Below are 17,605 nucleotides of genomic sequence, written 5' to 3'. Positions count from 1 at the left end.
TCCATAAGTCATAAATCAACCGCATACAATTCTCTTCCATGTTTGATGTTTTTTTATTCGGGACACGAAATATTACGCTCTGTTAAGCAGATCGCCAAGTGATTTATGTAGAAATTACCCTACAACGAGGCCGGTCAAAACTTTATGTGCTAATGCATGCGAGAGAAGCGATATGTAGATCACTCTCCGAAAGCAATACCGCACGAAAAGAAAATAGGTAGCGATCTAGTCTTTACCAAGAATCCATAAGAATTCTCAAGGTATTAAGACTTTCATCGATCAAAAGAAAAAGAAGGAGAAGAAGAAGATAAAAATGCATAAAGATAATAAACTCACACTATCATTAATATCATTCATCTAATATTATGGATTTGGTCATTTCAAACCTATCAACATCCTAGATCCAATGATATTAATGAAGTGGAGGAAGAAGGAAGGTAAAACAAGCATAAAAAAGGCAAAAAAAAGCATTTTGCCTCACTGGAAATCGATTTACCTCTGTAGGAAATCGATTTCCTGAGTGCAGAGTTCAAAATTGGCATAAAAACAAGGTGGAAATCGATTTCCTACAGAGGGAAATCGATTTCCTGCATGCAACTTTCAAAAAATCAGCATTAGGAAGCATAAAACTTGACTTAAGCAAACATACAAACACCTTATGATCACATATCCATTGGAGCACGAATTTTCCATCAAATCACCATCAAATAGGACCAATATAGCATCAAAGATGCATTGAACACAAGCAACAAAGATCTACATCTTAGAGTTTAGGAATTTACCAATTTTTGAATCAAATTGTTGAAGTAGCTTCAAGAACAAGCACAAAGTGTATAGATCCTTCAAAATTTGAGATGAGCAAACAAAGAAAAGAGTGAAATGTAGGAGGTTTAGTTCAAAACTAGTGAGATTCAATGTAAATCTCACTAATTCTATGAGAATGAACTTTGGGTGAGGGTTTTGGAAAGGGTGAGAAATGAATTTGCAAGCACTTTTTTGGCTCTCCAAGCTTGAGAAATGAGGGAGTAGAGACCTCTATTTATAGGATGGGAGCAAGAGTAGTGGCAACTTGGTCTTTTTTCTTTTGGTTAATTAACTCGTGTTTAATTGGTGTTTAAATGGTATTTAAATGGTAAAAATGGTAAAATGGGGTTAAAAAAGGTTCAATGAAGGGAATTAATTTTGATGAGGTGGAAAATTGGTAAAATGACAAAAATGATCAAAGAAAATTGGTGCCAAAATGATGTCATGCTTCCCTCCTTATATTTTTTGAATTTCGCCCCAGGGAAATCGATTTCCCTCATGGGTAAATCGATTTCCATAGTGAAATCTTCAAAAATCTGTTTTCTTGCGCTGTTTTGATTTCTGCCCGATCTTTTACGTGTAAAATATGAACAAAAGAGACAAAATACATATTTTTGGATTTTGGTTAGTATAAAACAAATAAAAAACAAAAAGTTCTTGATGATTCCTCTCAAAGACAAACTGATACCTCAAGATTGTGATCTTGATTGATGATTGAAATGCAAATGATGTATGATCTTAAGGTCAAAAATTGGGGTATGACAATGTTGAATGTTTATGTTCTTGTTGTTTATGTTTATGTTGTTGATGTTGAACTTTTATGTTGTTGTTGTTCATGAATGTTTATGTTGTTGTTGTTGTTTTGTTGTTGTTCTTTATATTGTTGTTCTTTATATTGTTGTTATTGAATGTGTATTAGACACATTTATATTCATGGTTACATGGGGAAATAGTATTATAGGGCTAGATGAAAGAGTTGGATTCGATCAAGTGGTTATAGTTGAAGATGAAAGAGTTGTTGTTTATGATATTGTTGTTGAATGTATATGAGACATATTTGTATTCATAGTTGTGGAAATAGTATTATAAGATTATATGAAAGAGTTGGATTTAATCAAGTGGTTCTAGTTGAAGATGAAAGAGTTGTTGTTTATGTTGTTGTCATTTATGTTATTGTTGTTGAATGTGTATGAGACACATTTATATTCATGGGTGCGGAAATAGTATTATAAGGTTAGATGAAAGAGTTGGATTTGATCAAGTGGTTTTAGTTGAAGATGAAAAGTTGTTATTTATGTTATTGTTGTTGAATGTGCACGAGACATATTTGTTACGTTGTCGTATGCTTTTGTTAAGATTGGTTTAATCTTTTGCTGTTGTTTTTGAAAATATATGGACTATTCATCTAGCGATAAAACTCATACAAATGAAACTCGTACAAATGAATCTCAAACTATAGTGGAAAAAAAGAGGTGCTACAATGATAACTAAATTAACAAAAGTCTGTAACTCGGGTAACGGGTTGTTGATCGAGTGTAATGTCATAACTTGGATGTGTAATGGTGATAATTCTTCACTTTTTGGAAATTATGTTGCGTTCCTTGGATGTAGCAAAGTGAATATTTTGATAAATTATTGGACCCAAGTAACACAAAATATGAAAGAAAGCATATGGACAGACGTTAAGGTGTTAATTTTAATTTATATATGATTTGATAGTATATTTATAACTACTAATACATACTTATTAATGTAAGTGTAGTCGACTTTTGAGTTTATTGATGATGATAAGTTGAAGAAAAAATGGATCACTTATGCTAGTGAGCGTTGTAGGGGCTTTAAGTCACAACTCACGTGTGACTACATTACAAATCCTAAGGCTGATCTTGAACATCCTACTGTGAAATATAATTTTATTGGCAAGAAGGTTTGAGAAAAGTTTGTGAAGTTTCATAGTTCTGTTGATTTCTTGGTTAGTAGTAATATTCTTTTCTGATAATTTTATGCTTATGTTTTATAGATACAATCATGCAAATTAATATTCTCACTATGTTTATAACAGGTTAAAGTGAATCCGGAAAGTTAAATAAGGCAAAAAAACAAATACCCCCATAGATTATCTCGTACGGGTTACAGGAAACTTGAGGAAATGGATTAATGAAAAAAAGAGAACAAATGGGAGATAAGGACTCCACGAGTTGCGATCGCAGCCCATCTCCATCATCACAACATGATAACTACAAGAGGGCTCAACAAAGATCAACTGGAGATTTTACTTCAAATGCCTCATGAGCATAAAAACAATAGCAACAAATAGAAGAGAAAAAATGGCAACAATGTTTTAATAGCAACAAATGAAGACACTTGCATAAAAAATAATTATAAGAGAAAATAATTTGGGATGAATAAAAGGCGAGGAGTGTGTACCTTTATATAGCATTTTTCTAAGATATTTATGGCATTAAAATCAATTAAAATCATATTGATTTGCCCAAGAAGAGATTGATTTGCAAATATTTTCAAAACAAACTCTCTAATCGATTAGAACCTTGGTTAGTCCATTAGATCTTATAAAAATTTGAATTTCACCATTTTCAATTAGATGAATTGATTTGATAGAGTTTTGGAGAAGAAATAATCATTGGCCTGATTTATCTCTTCTTAAATTGATGAAGATTTGAGAGAGAAAAAAGATTTAATTGATTAGGTCTTTAGGGTTAATCGATAAGATGTCGCAAAATTTAAAGGCAAAATACCCATTTTGGTCCCTTAACTATATCCCAAGGTCCATTTTGGTCCCTTATCTCTAAAAAGTGTCAAAGTGGTACTTTAATTGTTTAAAAAGGATCACGTTTGTCCTTTTTGTCAGCTCCGTTAGTCAAAGTCAAAGGAATGGCACATGTGGCATACATGTGGCAGACACATGTTTATTTTAATTTCCAGGTGATTTATTTTAATTGCCAGATGGATAATTTTGTCTGAGAAATAAAATAGAAAGGGGAAATGAAATAGAAACTTCATTTTGTCTTTGTTGGTTCTTGGAGGAAACCCTATCACAGCTGCCATTGACGAATCTCCAAGCTCAAGTTGCTGCGAACGAAGACGAAGACGACATTCAAGGTGAAAGCGAAGACGAAGACGACATCAGAGGTAAGTTTATGCATCTGTATTAGTAACGTAGTTAGGTCTGATACTCTATTTTGTTTTTAATTTCATGTTTCTGAAATCTATGTTCTCCGCATCTATCTAGGGCATAGTCTGAAATGGATGAATATCTAAAAATTACAATTCACCATAGTGGTGAATTTGCTAGTGAGGACTTGAGTGTGTACGTAGGAGGTCAGATTGCTAAACTGAGAGTAGATGCTGATAAGTGGAGTTTTTTTGAGCTGTTAGGTAGTATCAAGGAACTAGGTTATCCATCCATAGAAAACATATATTATAAGGATCCAACTGTTGGGATGAATCTGTTGGTAGATGACAGAGGGGCATTAGAGATTGCTGATTTATATAGGGTTCATCTTAGTGTTGAAGTATTTATTAAGCACACATTGTCCCAGACTGTTTTTGTTGATGAGACTGAAGTTGTGTTGGATGAGATTCCACTTAATGAGATAATAGATGAGGCAGAAGCAGAGATTGAGGAGATGATGAAGGAATTTGATGTGAGGTCCAATGATGTAACACATGATGATGTGAGGAACAATGATGTAACATAAGATGATGTGAGGACCAATGATGTAACACAAGATAGAGTGAGGACCAATGATGTATCACAAGATGAGATGAGGAACAATGATGTAACACAAGATGATGTGAAGACCAATGATGATAATGCAGTAGGAGCTGATAATGGACCTGTGGGTGGTGAGGTTGATGATGATGTAAGTGACTGATGATGATAGTTCTGATGATAGCAACTTCGAGTATGATAGTGCAATGGAGATAGTATTTGATGATGACTCTGATGATTATGGTACTGAATTGGAAGAGGAAGAGGGAAACCTACTGGACTATGATATTAAAGATAATGAACAAATGAAAAGAAAAAAAGGTAAATAAATGTGTGATGAAAACAAAGAAGATAGTAAAGGAAGTGATAATGATATTGAGGATCTTGGAAGTGATTGTGATAGTGATGATAGCAGTAGGGCTAGGAGAAAGAAGTATCCAATTTTCAAGCTTTTAAAGGATATGTCCAATTACAAATGGGAAGTGGGAACCTATTTTACTACAAAGGAAGATTTCAAGGAGGCAATTGTTACTTATGCAGTCCATTCTGGCAGAGATTTAAGGTTCACTAAGAATGACAAGATAAAGGTTAGGGTTAGGTGTAAGGATGGATGTGAATGGGAATCTTACTGTGCTAAGAAAATTAGTTGACACTCATAGTTGCAGTAGAGAGTATCATGTAAAGTTATTGAAGACAAAATGGTTGAGCAAGAGGTTACAAAATTCACTTAAAACCAACCCTAGAATGAAGCTTAAGGACATTAAGGAAAAGGTTCAGAAGAGGTGGAATGTTGGGGTCAACAAAACCAAGGCTATAAGGGATAGGTTTGCAGCCAGAGACATGGTTGATGGGTCATTTCTAGGGGATTATACAAGGGTATATGACTATGCACATGAGTTACTAAGATCTAACCCAATCTCAACTTGTAAGGTGGGTGTTCAACCTGCACAAGAAGGTAGTGATGTTCAGAATTTACATTTCAAGAGGTTGTACATATGCTTGGCAGCTTGTAAGGAAAGCTTCAAGTTGAGCAGACATTTCATAGGACTTGATGGATGTTTTTTGAAAGGCCTTTGTGGAGGTCAAATACTTGCATCTATTGGCAGAGATCCCAATGATCAAATGCTACCAATAGCATTTGCAGTGGTTGAAAGTGAAAACAAGGATAGCTGGACATGGTTCTTGGAGCTGCTTATTGATGATCTTGGTGGGAGAGAAGAGTGCCTCACATACACTTTCATTTCTGATCAACAAAATGTATGACACTATAAATTTTTCATGTTATAAATTTGATATGTTGTAAATTTCTCATTTTATATTCATTTTTGATGACTTATGGGTTATTGCCTGCAATGGAGGAACTTCTTCATAGGGTTGAACAGAGATTTTGTGTTAGGCATCTCTACAACAATTTCAGGAAGAAGCATCCTGGAAAAAAACTAAATGAAATTATATGGAAAGCAGCCAAGTCAACTTACTACCAAGCTTGGCTGCTTTCCTGAGTATTACAGGAAATCAAGATATATGCAAGTGTACAAGCCAGTCATTTTTCCAGTCAATGGCTCAAACCTATGGGAGAGAACAGAGTATCCTGATGTTCTACCACCCAAATTTAAGAAAATGCCAGGAAGACAAAAAAAGGAGGAATTTAGAGCAAGGTGAACTGGATGGCACTGATAAAAAGATGAGAAAAACTGGATTCATTGTAAAGTGTAGTAGATGCAAGAAACAAGGACACAACAAACTTACTTGCAAGGTACCATCAACTACTGCACAATCATCTCAGGCTACCAATGCACAATCATCTCAGCCTATTAGTGCACAACCAACTCAATCAACTAGTGCACAAGCTTCTCATTTGGACAGAAAGGACAAACATGGTCCTTTTTGAACAATTAAAGGACCACTTTGACACTTTTTAAAGATAAGAGAGCAGAATGGACCTTGGGGTATAGTTAAGAGACCAAAAAGGGTATTTTGCCAAATTTTAATTTCAGTTGCGCCTAATTGATTAGCACTTTAGGATTAATCGATTATATAACCCTTTTTCAACTCCCTTGGTCTTTTGGGCCTTGGATGGTATTGGACATGCTTCATTTTTCTTTTTGCATCTCTGTGTCACCAAGATTGCACATCTTTGCTAAATTTTTATTTTTAGTTTGACAATCTTGTTTAAAATCAAATTCATCTCAAACAAAAAATGTTAGTGGTAAAATAAATCCACTAAGTACATAAAAGACCACTTTCTAGTGGATTAAATCAAAGTTTTCTGATTTAATCCCTACCAAGTGTTTTACCTCAAAATATCTTAATTTATCTTGAGAAACTCCCCTATTAAAAGGAATGACATCACATCGTAGAATCACGAAAGTTGGCTCACACTTATCAAGGGTGATAAGAAAAAATCTTTCACCTCAAACTTCCTAGAGGCTCGTAGACTGCCACTATAGAGCCGTTAAATTTTATAAAAAAAAAATCAAAGACCATAAAGACCACCACTTATTATCTTGATTATCATCAAATATATCTTTGGTGTACTCAAAGTATACTCATGCATTTCGCATCTTCTTTAAATTTTTAATTTGCTCATTTAAAGTTGCAAAATATTCCTGCAAAATAAATTAATTTTAGAACAAATTATCTTTGGTGCGTTAGTGACTTTAAGAGTTCTAGAGTTATTTCTTTTTGATCATCTTGATTCATTTAATTTTACATTACAATAAGGTTCCAAATGACTTAGTTTATTATAGAAATTGCTTGAAAGCAAGACAATTAGATTTCTTCGTGACATGGCAGATATTACTAAATTATCTATAAAATTTATAACTTAAGCCATTTTTATTGAACAAAGCTCTTTGATTAGACGAAATTAAATCTAACTTATTTTTACCCTCTAAATTTTTTTATAGAGTTATGATAGTATCAGAGTTATCTTTAATTCAACCAATTGGAGAAGGTTGTCACAACTCATCAAATAACCTTAGATGTTTGTTATAAATTTATTAAATAACATTTGAAGGTGCACTCAATTTTTTTAAGATTTAGTAGACTGAAACTTTTTATTTAAAATATGATTAAATATTATTGAAGACATTAGGTAGAACATATATATTATCAAAAAATAAAGAGTTGATTTCAAAATTTAAAGCTAACATTTAATGAAATATTATTTTGGGGAATAATTTTAATTTTTCTATTTAAAAAAAAAACTTTACATTTTTTCAGGTTTGGAAATAAAAAAGTTTAGAAATTTTTTTAGCTAATTTGTAAATTTATCATCCATATTGAATTATTTTACTCGAATAGAATAAAATTTTAATTTATTTAATTATATTATTTTAAAATTTCAATTCATAAAAGGTAAAATTAAATATAAATTTCATTTTTTTCCATAATTAATAGTTAATTAAAATAATTTTTAAAATATTCAATGAAACTTATTTTAAAAAACATACAAAGTCATACTTTAAATTTTATATTTTGGTTCATTCAATAAGTGTAATTTATAATTTTTTTAATAAATTGTGACTGGAAGAGTACTTTTAACTAAAGACAATCACATAATTTTCAGGACAAAAACACATTCAATTTAAAGATGAACATGGAAGATTTATAGCACTTGAATTAAGGTGGTGTGTTATGAGAAATTTCATAATTCAAGTGATGTAACCGGTTACAACAAGCGTATAACCGGTTACAGGTATGAAGAAAAAGTCAAATAAGCAAAAAAAAGTGATTTTGCTGTTGGTGTAACCGGTCATGCATTCGCAATAATCGATTACCACTATTTGTAATTTTCTAGTTTTAATAGCTGTAATCGGTTACAGGTTTTATGTAACTGGTTATAGGAACGCAAATTTAGTTTTTTCAATATATATATATATATATATATATATATATATATATATATATATATATATATATATATATATATATATATATATATATATTACCAATCAAGTGATTTCAAGTTCTAACAATTTCTACCCTACCTATAACCTTATAAAACCGATATACCCTATTAATCATGGTTTACCCAATCCGGCCGACCGTAACAGCTTGAGTTTTAAAATATTGTCTACTTCTTTTTAGAAAGATTTTTTTTAATAACCAAACTTTAAAAAAAAATCAAACAAACTCATATATCAAAAAAATTATCCCATTACATGTTTGATGTTTGAAAGACTCCCAACATGATTAGTAGAGTAATTTTTTTGAAATATGAATTTGTTTGATATTTTTTAAAAATATTTGGTTATTCAAATTTTTTCCTCTTCTAGATCCAAATAAAATTTGTTTTATATCATGAGATTAAAACTCCAATACAAAATAAGGAAAAAAAATATTAAATTTATATTTAATTCATGTAAATTCAATGCTTATGTTAAATGGAGTAGTATAGAATGACGATTTATAAGTATTTGACCATAAAACATAAATGTATATTAAATATTAAATAAAATAAATAATTTTCAAATTATACTTTATTTATAAAATATAAATGATAATTATTTTATTTTTGTATGAATTTGATTTTTTTTAATTTTGATAATTAATATAAAACTTTTCTTTGTTGCAAATACTAATAATTATGACAAAAAATATAATGCACTATTCATAAAATTTAAATATGTAGTTTGAATTTGAAGATATTTAAATTTTGTTGATTTTATATGTATTTTTAAATCGTTTAACAATATTAAAAGATAGAAAATATATTATTGGTGTCATTTGTATTTATGATAATGAATTCCAATCTTCAAATTATATTTTTAATTTACATTAATTTAATATAATTTTTTATTTTAATTTTTATCCTAATTTAATTTCTTGTATTAATTTTTTTTATTATAAATTTATTAAATAACATTTGAAGATGTACTCAATTTTTTATAGATTTAGTAGACTAAATTTTTTATTTAAAATATGATTAAATATTATTGAAGAAATTATGTAGAACATATTATATTATCAAACAATAAAGAGTTGATTTCAAAATTTAAAGCTAAAATTTAATGAAATATTATTTTGGGGAATACTTTTAATTTGTCATTAAATTTTTTTTTACATTTTTTCAAGTTTGGAAATAAAAAAGTTTAGAAAAAATTGTAGCTAATTTTTAAATTTATCATCCATATTGAATTACTTTACTCGAAAAGAATAAAATTTTAATCGATTTAATTATATTATTTAAAAATTTCATTTTTTAAAAGGTAAAATTAAATATAAATTGCATTTAGCTTTTATTTTTTATTTTTTCCCATAATTAATAGTCAATTAAAATAATTTTTAAAATTTTCAATAAAACTTATTTTAAAAAACACACAAAGTCATACTTTAAAATTTATATTTTGATTCATTTAATAAGAGTAATTTATACATTTTTTAATAAGTTGTTACTGGAAGAGTACTTTTAATTAAAGACAATCACATGATTTTCAGACAAAAACGCATTCAATCTATAGATAAAGTTAATTGTGATTTAATTAAGTTTTAAATTATTGATTATAATCCAACTAGCTCAATCTGTTTCAATTGTAATTTAATTTAGATCATATTTTAGATATCGAATTTGCAATTTTTTTTATTAATATAATAAATTTTTTCAAAACAACAGAATTAATATTAATATAATATAAATTAATCTTATAATTAGTACTAAATAAATAAATACCAATTAATAATAAAGTAACTTAACATTTTCTCTTATAGTAATAACAAGTAAATAAATATTAAAATGATATCCTAACACATATGATGAATAAAATAATAAATTTCTCCATAAATCCAAGATGTTCATCGAACCGAACCTGTCTTTTTTCTTTAAGCATGAAAACCGTATGACCTTCCCAAACCAACGAGTCTCACAAACCGAACCCATTTTTTTTTTCATTTCGATTTTTGGTTACTCCTCCTATAAATACCATCACACAACTCCAACCAAATCCTCCATTATTCTTTCTCCGTTTCAACCTGAGAAGAAGAAACATAACGCCTCCACAAAAAAAAAAAAAACGATATAAACATTAACAACAGAGAAGAAAATCTCATTTCTTAATCGATCTAACTACAACTGAAAATAAATAAAAATCAACCCTAGCAGCAATCATGTCTGATGCATTTTGCAGCGATTGCAAGCGCCAGACGGAGGTGGTGTTCGACCACTCGGCGGGGGACGCCGTCTGCTCGGAGTGTGGCCTTGTCTTGGAATCTCACTCCATCGACGAGACCTCCGAGTGGCGAACCTTCGCTAATGAGTCTGGCGATAACGATCCCGTACGTGTCGGAGGTCCTAACAACCCGCTCCTCACCGACGGCGGTCTCTCCACCGTCATTGCCAAACCTAACGGCGCCTCTGGTGATTTCCTTTCGTCCTCTCTTGGGCGCTGGCAGAATCGAGGTTCCAATCCCGATCGTGGCTTGATCCTTGCTTTCAAAACGATTGGCACCATGTGTGAGAGGTTAGTTAGTTAGGGTTTCATACAGAAATATATGATTGAATATTGAATTGAACTCTTGTAATTTGGTGTTTTTATTGATTGTAACGTGAAATTAGTTTCAATCTTATTACTTGATGAACTAGGCAATTATGAAATATGCTGACAAATCCGATTCAATTTCAGGTTGGGACTGGTTGGAACCGTTAAGGTATCATCTTTTGTTTCCGATTGTTATTTTCCCCTTCATGTTCATTTACCATCATTATAATGCAAGTTTGATCAACATATGTGAAATTAGATTAGATTGTATTGAACTATCATGCTGTTTAGTTTGTAGTGTGTATTATTCAAAACGATTTCAATGCTTCTTCTATTGTGGTTTACAATCTGTATCATTGGACTCGAACATTTTTCAACTTTTTTGTAAAATTCTTTGAGAATGCTGTAGAAGTTTAGGAAACAAAACATTGAAAAATTCTGAATGATTTGATTTGATTTTTTTGTTTGTTTGCGGAAGTTCACTTTGTTTTAAGTTGGCAAAGCACCTCTCTAGCAATTTTTAATTAAGCGAGTAATGAGGAGTGATGGCTGAATGCTATCTAATGAAGAGAAAATGCTAGAGAATGTTTCATGATATCCTCTCATGTGTCAAAGCTGATGAAACTGTTTTTAGATTGTTGGTATTGTACTAGTTGTACTCTGAAACAATTGTTGTAGTTTTTCAATCTTCAACTTCCAATTTACTGAGAGTGGTGTAAAAGTTTTTTATAAAATTCTTTGAGAATGATGTGTAGAAGTTTTGGAAACAGAACATTGGAAATTTCTGAATGGTTTATTTTTTTTCGTCATAAGTTGGCAAAGCATCTCTATCAATTTTTGTTAAGTGAGTAAGGAGGAGTGACAGCTGAATGTTATCTAACGAAGAGAAAGGGCCAGAGAATGTTTTTTGTGATATCCTCTCACGTGTCAAGGCTGATGAAACTGTTTTTAGATTTTTGGTATCGTAGTAGTTGCACTTTGAAACAATTGTTGTAATTTTCAATCTTCAACTTCCAATTTAGATGTGAAGTTTGTGTTTGCTTCTCTTATATTCCTTTTATTATCAATTTGAAGGACCGGGCGAATGAAATATACAAGCGGGTTGAAGATCAGAAATCTAGTAGGGGAAGAAATCAGGATGCATTGTTGGCTGCTTGCCTCTACATTGCTTGTCGACAAGAAGAAATACCGCGAACCGTGAAAGGTACATCCTATGAATTTTTTAATATATCAATGCTTCCCTGGAGACACGAGCCCCTGATCCTGATGAATCTCGAATAGAAATTTGCTCAATTGCCAATGGAGCCACCAAGAAGGAAATTGGCCGAGCAAAAGAATACATAGTGAAGCAACTGGGTTTGGAGAATGGTGGTCAAAGTGTAGAAATGGGAACAATACACGCTGGGGACTTCATGGTCAGTTTTCTTTAGTGTTGTGCACTTGTACAAAATAACTTTCTACTTCAATCATTGTGTAGCACTGTAACCTACTCCCCTAAGTCTTATAGTTGTATTACTAACATATTTTTTTTATCTCAATCTTTAGAGGCGATTTTGTTCCAATCTGGGTATGAATAATCAAGCTGTTAAAGCTGCTCAGGAATCTGTTACGAAATCTGAAGAATTTGATATAAGGTAAATTTTAGTTTGATTTATTTCTTCAGACTTTAAACTATGGAATATATGTTCACTGCTAGAGATTGGCAATGGTGAGAACTTTGGGCAAGGTTTCTGTGATAAGAACCTACATCCAACTGTATTAGCTTTAGATTAGGGCTAGCTTGTGCATATTAGGGTTACGTTTAGCCCCAAGACAATGTTGTCAAGATCAAGCTCCTATCTAAGATGGGGTGAGCGTTGTAAGATTGTAAAACATAAATTATAGTAATAAGCATCATAAGATGCTATCAAAATGAAAAATTTATGCTACAGACACAACTTTGGAAACAGGTCGGGTGGTGTTCTTGAATGGCTTTAGTACACTTACCGAGGAGCTTGAGTTTTCGTTGAAAATGACAGCTTTGTAATTTTGTTATATTTCAACTCAGCTATCTAATCAGTCTTGACTTAGAACCACTACTTTTTATATTTATTTTGGTGTTGTTTGGTTAGATCCGAGAACCATGGTTCGAATCCTTGCTGAGAGAGGTGTCACATTTAGTGTCCTTGACTGGTTAAATCTGAGAACCATGGTTTAAATCTGAGAACCATGCTGAGATAGGTGTTACATTTGGTGTCCGGCCTCTAATAGGATTAATTTCGGTGGAGAAAACTATGGAAACCCAAAAAAAACATATATTGTTCATGGTTCACCCTAAACTTGACTATATAGAGTCAATTGTATAAAACTAAGATTGTTTCACTGTACCTTAATTTTTATGGATTCTTGTTATATTATTGTATTTGATACTAATAACATCTAATTTGACAGGAGAAGTCCCATATCAATTGCTGCTGCAGTTATATACATCATTACTCAACTTTCAGATGACAAAAAACCTCTCAAAGGTCTGGGACAGTTACATATACTTATGCTAAAATCTGTATATATATTTTTATTAACTAAGAAAATAATTGGGGGAGCTATGGCTCCCACTTGCCATTGAGAAGCTCCACCTCTATATTGGGTTATGTAGGCAGCTCTCTGTTATGCTATAACTAATTGATAAAAGCTATTGCATATTGGTACAGATATATCACTAGCTACAGGAGTTGCAGAAGGGACCATTAGGAACTCGTACAAGGATCTTTATCCCCATGTTTCAAAGATAATACCAAATTGGTATGCAAAGGAGGAGAATTTGAAGAACCTTTCTAGCCCTTGAAACAAATCATTACCATCCATATTCAACAACCTAGATGTCATTGATTGAAACAGTTGCATTGGGTGCATTGAACTTTTGTATACTTTTTGTTTGAAATGAAAGCGTCTCTTTATTTTTATTTATTATTATCATTATTTTGAATTTCCCATTGTAGTTAAACTGCAACACCAATTGATTTGGTTCAGCTTACTCATTCGATTTGATATTCTTTAGATAAAATTTGCTAGACCTTGATGAAAGGAACAGATTATCCATTAAAGGGGCTGAACTCACAGGGCACCCATTGCTGTCCAATTTATTTAGGTGGCACTTGATATTGATGTTCTATTTTATTAGAACTACTTTAGTTGTTTACTTTTTTTTTTTTAATTAGAGGTGGTAAAATAGATGGATGAAAACAATCTATCAATTTATTAATTTGTTTAAAATTTAATCCGTTAAGTATGAAATTCATTCAAGCAGCTCATTAATATTTTTTCAATGGAGGAATATCCCTCATTCATAAAATAATTAAAATATTTCAATAATTTTTTTTGCAAGAAAAATTATTTTATTTTAAATTATTTGTTAAAGTGCTTTTTAAATTCTTTTTAAAAATACTTCTCTCTCTCAATTGGATGGATTTGAACAGATTCATTAATTATCATTTCTACAATTGAGTTTAATTACTATCATTTCTACTATTGAGTTTAATTACTATGCATTGTGAATGGAAAGAATTTTACACCATAAATAAATTGTAGTCATTCAAATGTATTATATAAAAAAAATTAAAATAGAAGCCAAAAATTTCAAAAAAAAAAAACGATTATGATTAATGATAAAATATTTTACACAGGTGATGTATATCAATTAAATTACTATGAATTTCACTTAATATTTTAGATGTGTGAATTTCATAGCATATAAATACATATTCTCATGTTTGACATCTTTATTTGAATTAATATTTTAAATGTAGCGTATAAATATATATTTTTTTGTATATTTTAGCGTCTAAGCAGACATTCTGTGCCCGTTTGTCTGCTTTTTTTTCAATGGCACACGCGTCAAAATATATAAAGGTATTTTTTATTTAATTTTGTTTTGAATATAAATTATCTATAACTATAAAAGAGATCCATGCTTTTAGGCTGACCTACTTTTATTCTAATAATGCCCTTTAAAAATGTAATTCATGAAAAAACTATAACTGCCACTTAAACGACATGTACATGCTTCAGTGGTACATAAATTCAAATGAGACTATTCCAAGAGTGCCTTGGTTTTAGAAGGGCAGTGGAGCTTACGTCATCCAATCACATTCATCTGTGTCACGGGCAGTGTTTTAAAAACCGGACCGGTCATCGAACCGGTGAGGGTATTGGGTCACTGGTCGAACCGCACGACCAAACCGGATTAAACCGGATAACTCGGTTAAATAGACCTGTCATTATATAGGTATAAAACCGGTGGAACCGGATGATTCAGTCTCTAAAAAAATATAACTACCTTTTAAATTTTTTAAAAATATCATATCATAAATTCACAATTTCATAACTTAAATTCAAATTTTAAACAAAGGTATCACACATAACAAAATAATAAAAAATTACAAATTCTAATTGCAAACAAAGTCTAATTACAACATAATCTAAACAAAGTCTAATTAGAACATAATCTAATTGAATAGTTTATAACAAAATAACTCTAATGTGTACCAAATTTAATTCAAAATAGGATCTTCCTAAAAAGAAAATCAAATAAAATTCAATATGTTTATGCTATTTAAGAAAATTTATTACCAAAGATAACAAATAGACAATAAAGTTTTTAATTTGTCACTAACGAAAAAAAACTATGTGAAAATGCTATTTAAGTAATACACTACTAAATATATTAAAAAAAAAGTTTAAAAGAAATGTTAAAAAAAAAACAAAAAAAAGAAGCAATTAAACCGCCGGTTTTCCCGGTTTTCCCGGTTTTCACCGGTTCCCACCGGTTTGATAGCATATCCGATCCAACTATTGAACCAGACCGGTTACCTGGCCGGTTCCCGGTTCGACCGGTCCGACCGGCCGGTCCGGTCCGGTTTTTAAAACACTGGTCACGGGTTTGCTCTTCCAAATGAAGTCAATGCCGCCAACCTTTGGAAACTTCAATCTTGTTGTGCTGTTTAATGCCCCACTTAGTGCATGTTTGGATTGACTTCTACAAACTTCAAAAGCACTTCTAATCCTCTTTAACTTGAAAATTGGTTTTTTTTTTTTTTTTTTATACTTTTCCAAAATCAATTCTCCTCCTCCAAAAACAATTCTAGTAGAAACTACAATTCCTAACTTTTGAGTTTAGTAGAATCAATTCTATATTTATTACATAGAGGAATGCTAGGATCACACTTTCTAACACACTCTTTAAACACTTACCAATAATAATTGGACACTTCATCTAATATTTTTACTATTTTATCCGTTAACCGGTTTCATTTTTTTTAACAATTTATTATTAGTTTTAATGTGATATAATCATTTATTCTATTAGTAATTAGAGTTGAATGTTTCGTCTTCCTTATTCAACTAACTGTCTCTTCATGTTTTCTGATAAAAAATTGTTACTTTCAACCCATTAACTTTCTCTGTATATAACTTATTCTAAAATTTATCTACAGAAAAACCTAATTTTTTAACCTGCAAATTATCCTAAAATCAAGTAGGCCCATCACTTCAATGTCTATTATCATATGATTCTAGAATTCAAATGTAGACTCTAACTTTTTTCAACAAAAATAGATCTCAACTCAGAAACCCAAAAACAAAAGCCATTTTAAAATGACAATAAAATACAATACCTATCCATGAAAACTATTTAGATTGTTTCAAAACTAAGACACAGACACCACACAAGCATGCACCAAAGACAATAGATATACAGAAAAGATCATTGAATCTAAAAAAAATGGTGCGAGATACATGTTAGAGCTGGGATGAGATAGATTTTCAGATCTAAAGAAGCCATTGGGAATGGAGTTTACAGAGATTAGAACAACAAAGTTGTAGAACTGCATTGCAAATGATTTTCTTTTAGTATTTTTTTTTTCAATTGAAAGAGATTATTGTTTCTTAATTTTTTTTGAAGCGATTGTTTTTCAACCGGTGGAACTGGTTAGCAGGTCAAAAAGTAAAGATAGTGGATGACTTGTCAAACTATTAGTGGTGTGTGTTAAAAGAGTGTGTTAGTGGGTTTGAAGCTAGCATTTCTCTTAGGGGTGTTCGCGGTGCGGTTTGGGCGGTTTTGACGAAAAAAATCATCCGAACCGCAAGAGAAAAAATCGTGCGGTTTGGTTTGGTTCGGTTGGCTTTTAAAAAAAATCCGAACCAAACCAAACCAACCTAATGCGGTTTGGTTCGGTGCGGTTGGTTCGGTTTTTTAGAAATATTTTATTGAACCATTCATATACATATAGATGATAACATAACTTTGTATTTAGACATTCATACACTATCAAATAACAACAAAACCCGTCATATATTTTGACAATAACTTTCTATTTAATATGTAAAAATTAAATTAGACAAAAGTGGAATAATAAACACAAAATAATAGTATAAAACAATATAAAAATTATTAGAATGAAACAAAAAAATAGAAGATACGAGAGATTAGTGAAGGTGAAAAAGAAAAAACAAAAGAGTTGAGAGATTAGAGAAGAAGATGTGTGATAAAGACGAAACTGAAATAGGGAACATTTGCATAAAAATGAGAAGGTGAAAAAGAAAGAATATAAGA

General features: G+C 31.0%; 2 protein-coding genes across 2 annotated transcripts; both read left to right on the top strand.

Moving 5' to 3' along the window:
* The first annotated feature begins 4,866 nt into the window (after nucleotides 1–4,866).
* On the top strand, nucleotides 4,867–5,800 carry LOC131614892 (uncharacterized). Its single transcript, XM_058886429.1, has 2 exons — nucleotides 4,867–5,099; nucleotides 5,197–5,800. Exons 1-2 carry the CDS (start codon nucleotides 4,867–4,869, stop codon nucleotides 5,798–5,800), a joined length of 837 nt encoding a protein of 278 aa, XP_058742412.1.
* Nucleotides 5,801–10,397: 4,597 nt separating this feature from the next.
* Nucleotides 10,398–13,958, top strand: LOC131610321 (transcription initiation factor IIB-2-like). Its single transcript, XM_058882232.1, has 7 exons — nucleotides 10,398–10,998; nucleotides 11,161–11,185; nucleotides 12,091–12,220; nucleotides 12,298–12,431; nucleotides 12,562–12,650; nucleotides 13,447–13,523; nucleotides 13,707–13,958. Exons 1-7 carry the CDS (start codon nucleotides 10,646–10,648, stop codon nucleotides 13,838–13,840), a joined length of 942 nt encoding a protein of 313 aa, XP_058738215.1. The 5' UTR covers nucleotides 10,398–10,645; the 3' UTR covers nucleotides 13,841–13,958.
* The last annotated feature ends 3,647 nt before the right edge of the window (nucleotides 13,959–17,605 follow it).

The sequence above is a fragment of the Vicia villosa genome, linkage group LG6, assembly GCF_029867415.1.
Source record: "Vicia villosa cultivar HV-30 ecotype Madison, WI linkage group LG6, Vvil1.0, whole genome shotgun sequence".
NCBI classification, from domain to species: Eukaryota; Viridiplantae; Streptophyta; class Magnoliopsida; order Fabales; family Fabaceae; genus Vicia; species Vicia villosa.
The sequence above is the reverse complement of the archived record's forward strand: the minus strand, read 5'-3'. Positions and strand labels throughout refer to the sequence as shown.

Coding starts and splice junctions, on each gene's coding strand:
- LOC131614892 (XM_058886429.1), top strand. CDS start 4,867: ATGTGTGATGAAAACAAAGAAGATAGTAAAGGAAGTGATAATGATATT. Junction 5,100..5,196: donor CATTCTGGCAGAGATTTAAG/GTTCACTAAGAA, acceptor TGACACTCATAG/TTGCAGTAGAGAGTATCATG.
- LOC131610321 (XM_058882232.1), top strand. CDS start 10,646: ATGTCTGATGCATTTTGCAGCGATTGCAAGCGCCAGACGGAGGTGGTG. Junction 10,999..11,160: donor ATTGGCACCATGTGTGAGAG/GTTAGTTAGTTA, acceptor ATTCAATTTCAG/GTTGGGACTGGTTGGAACCG. Junction 12,221..12,297: donor AATACCGCGAACCGTGAAAG/GTACATCCTATG, acceptor AATCTCGAATAG/AAATTTGCTCAATTGCCAAT.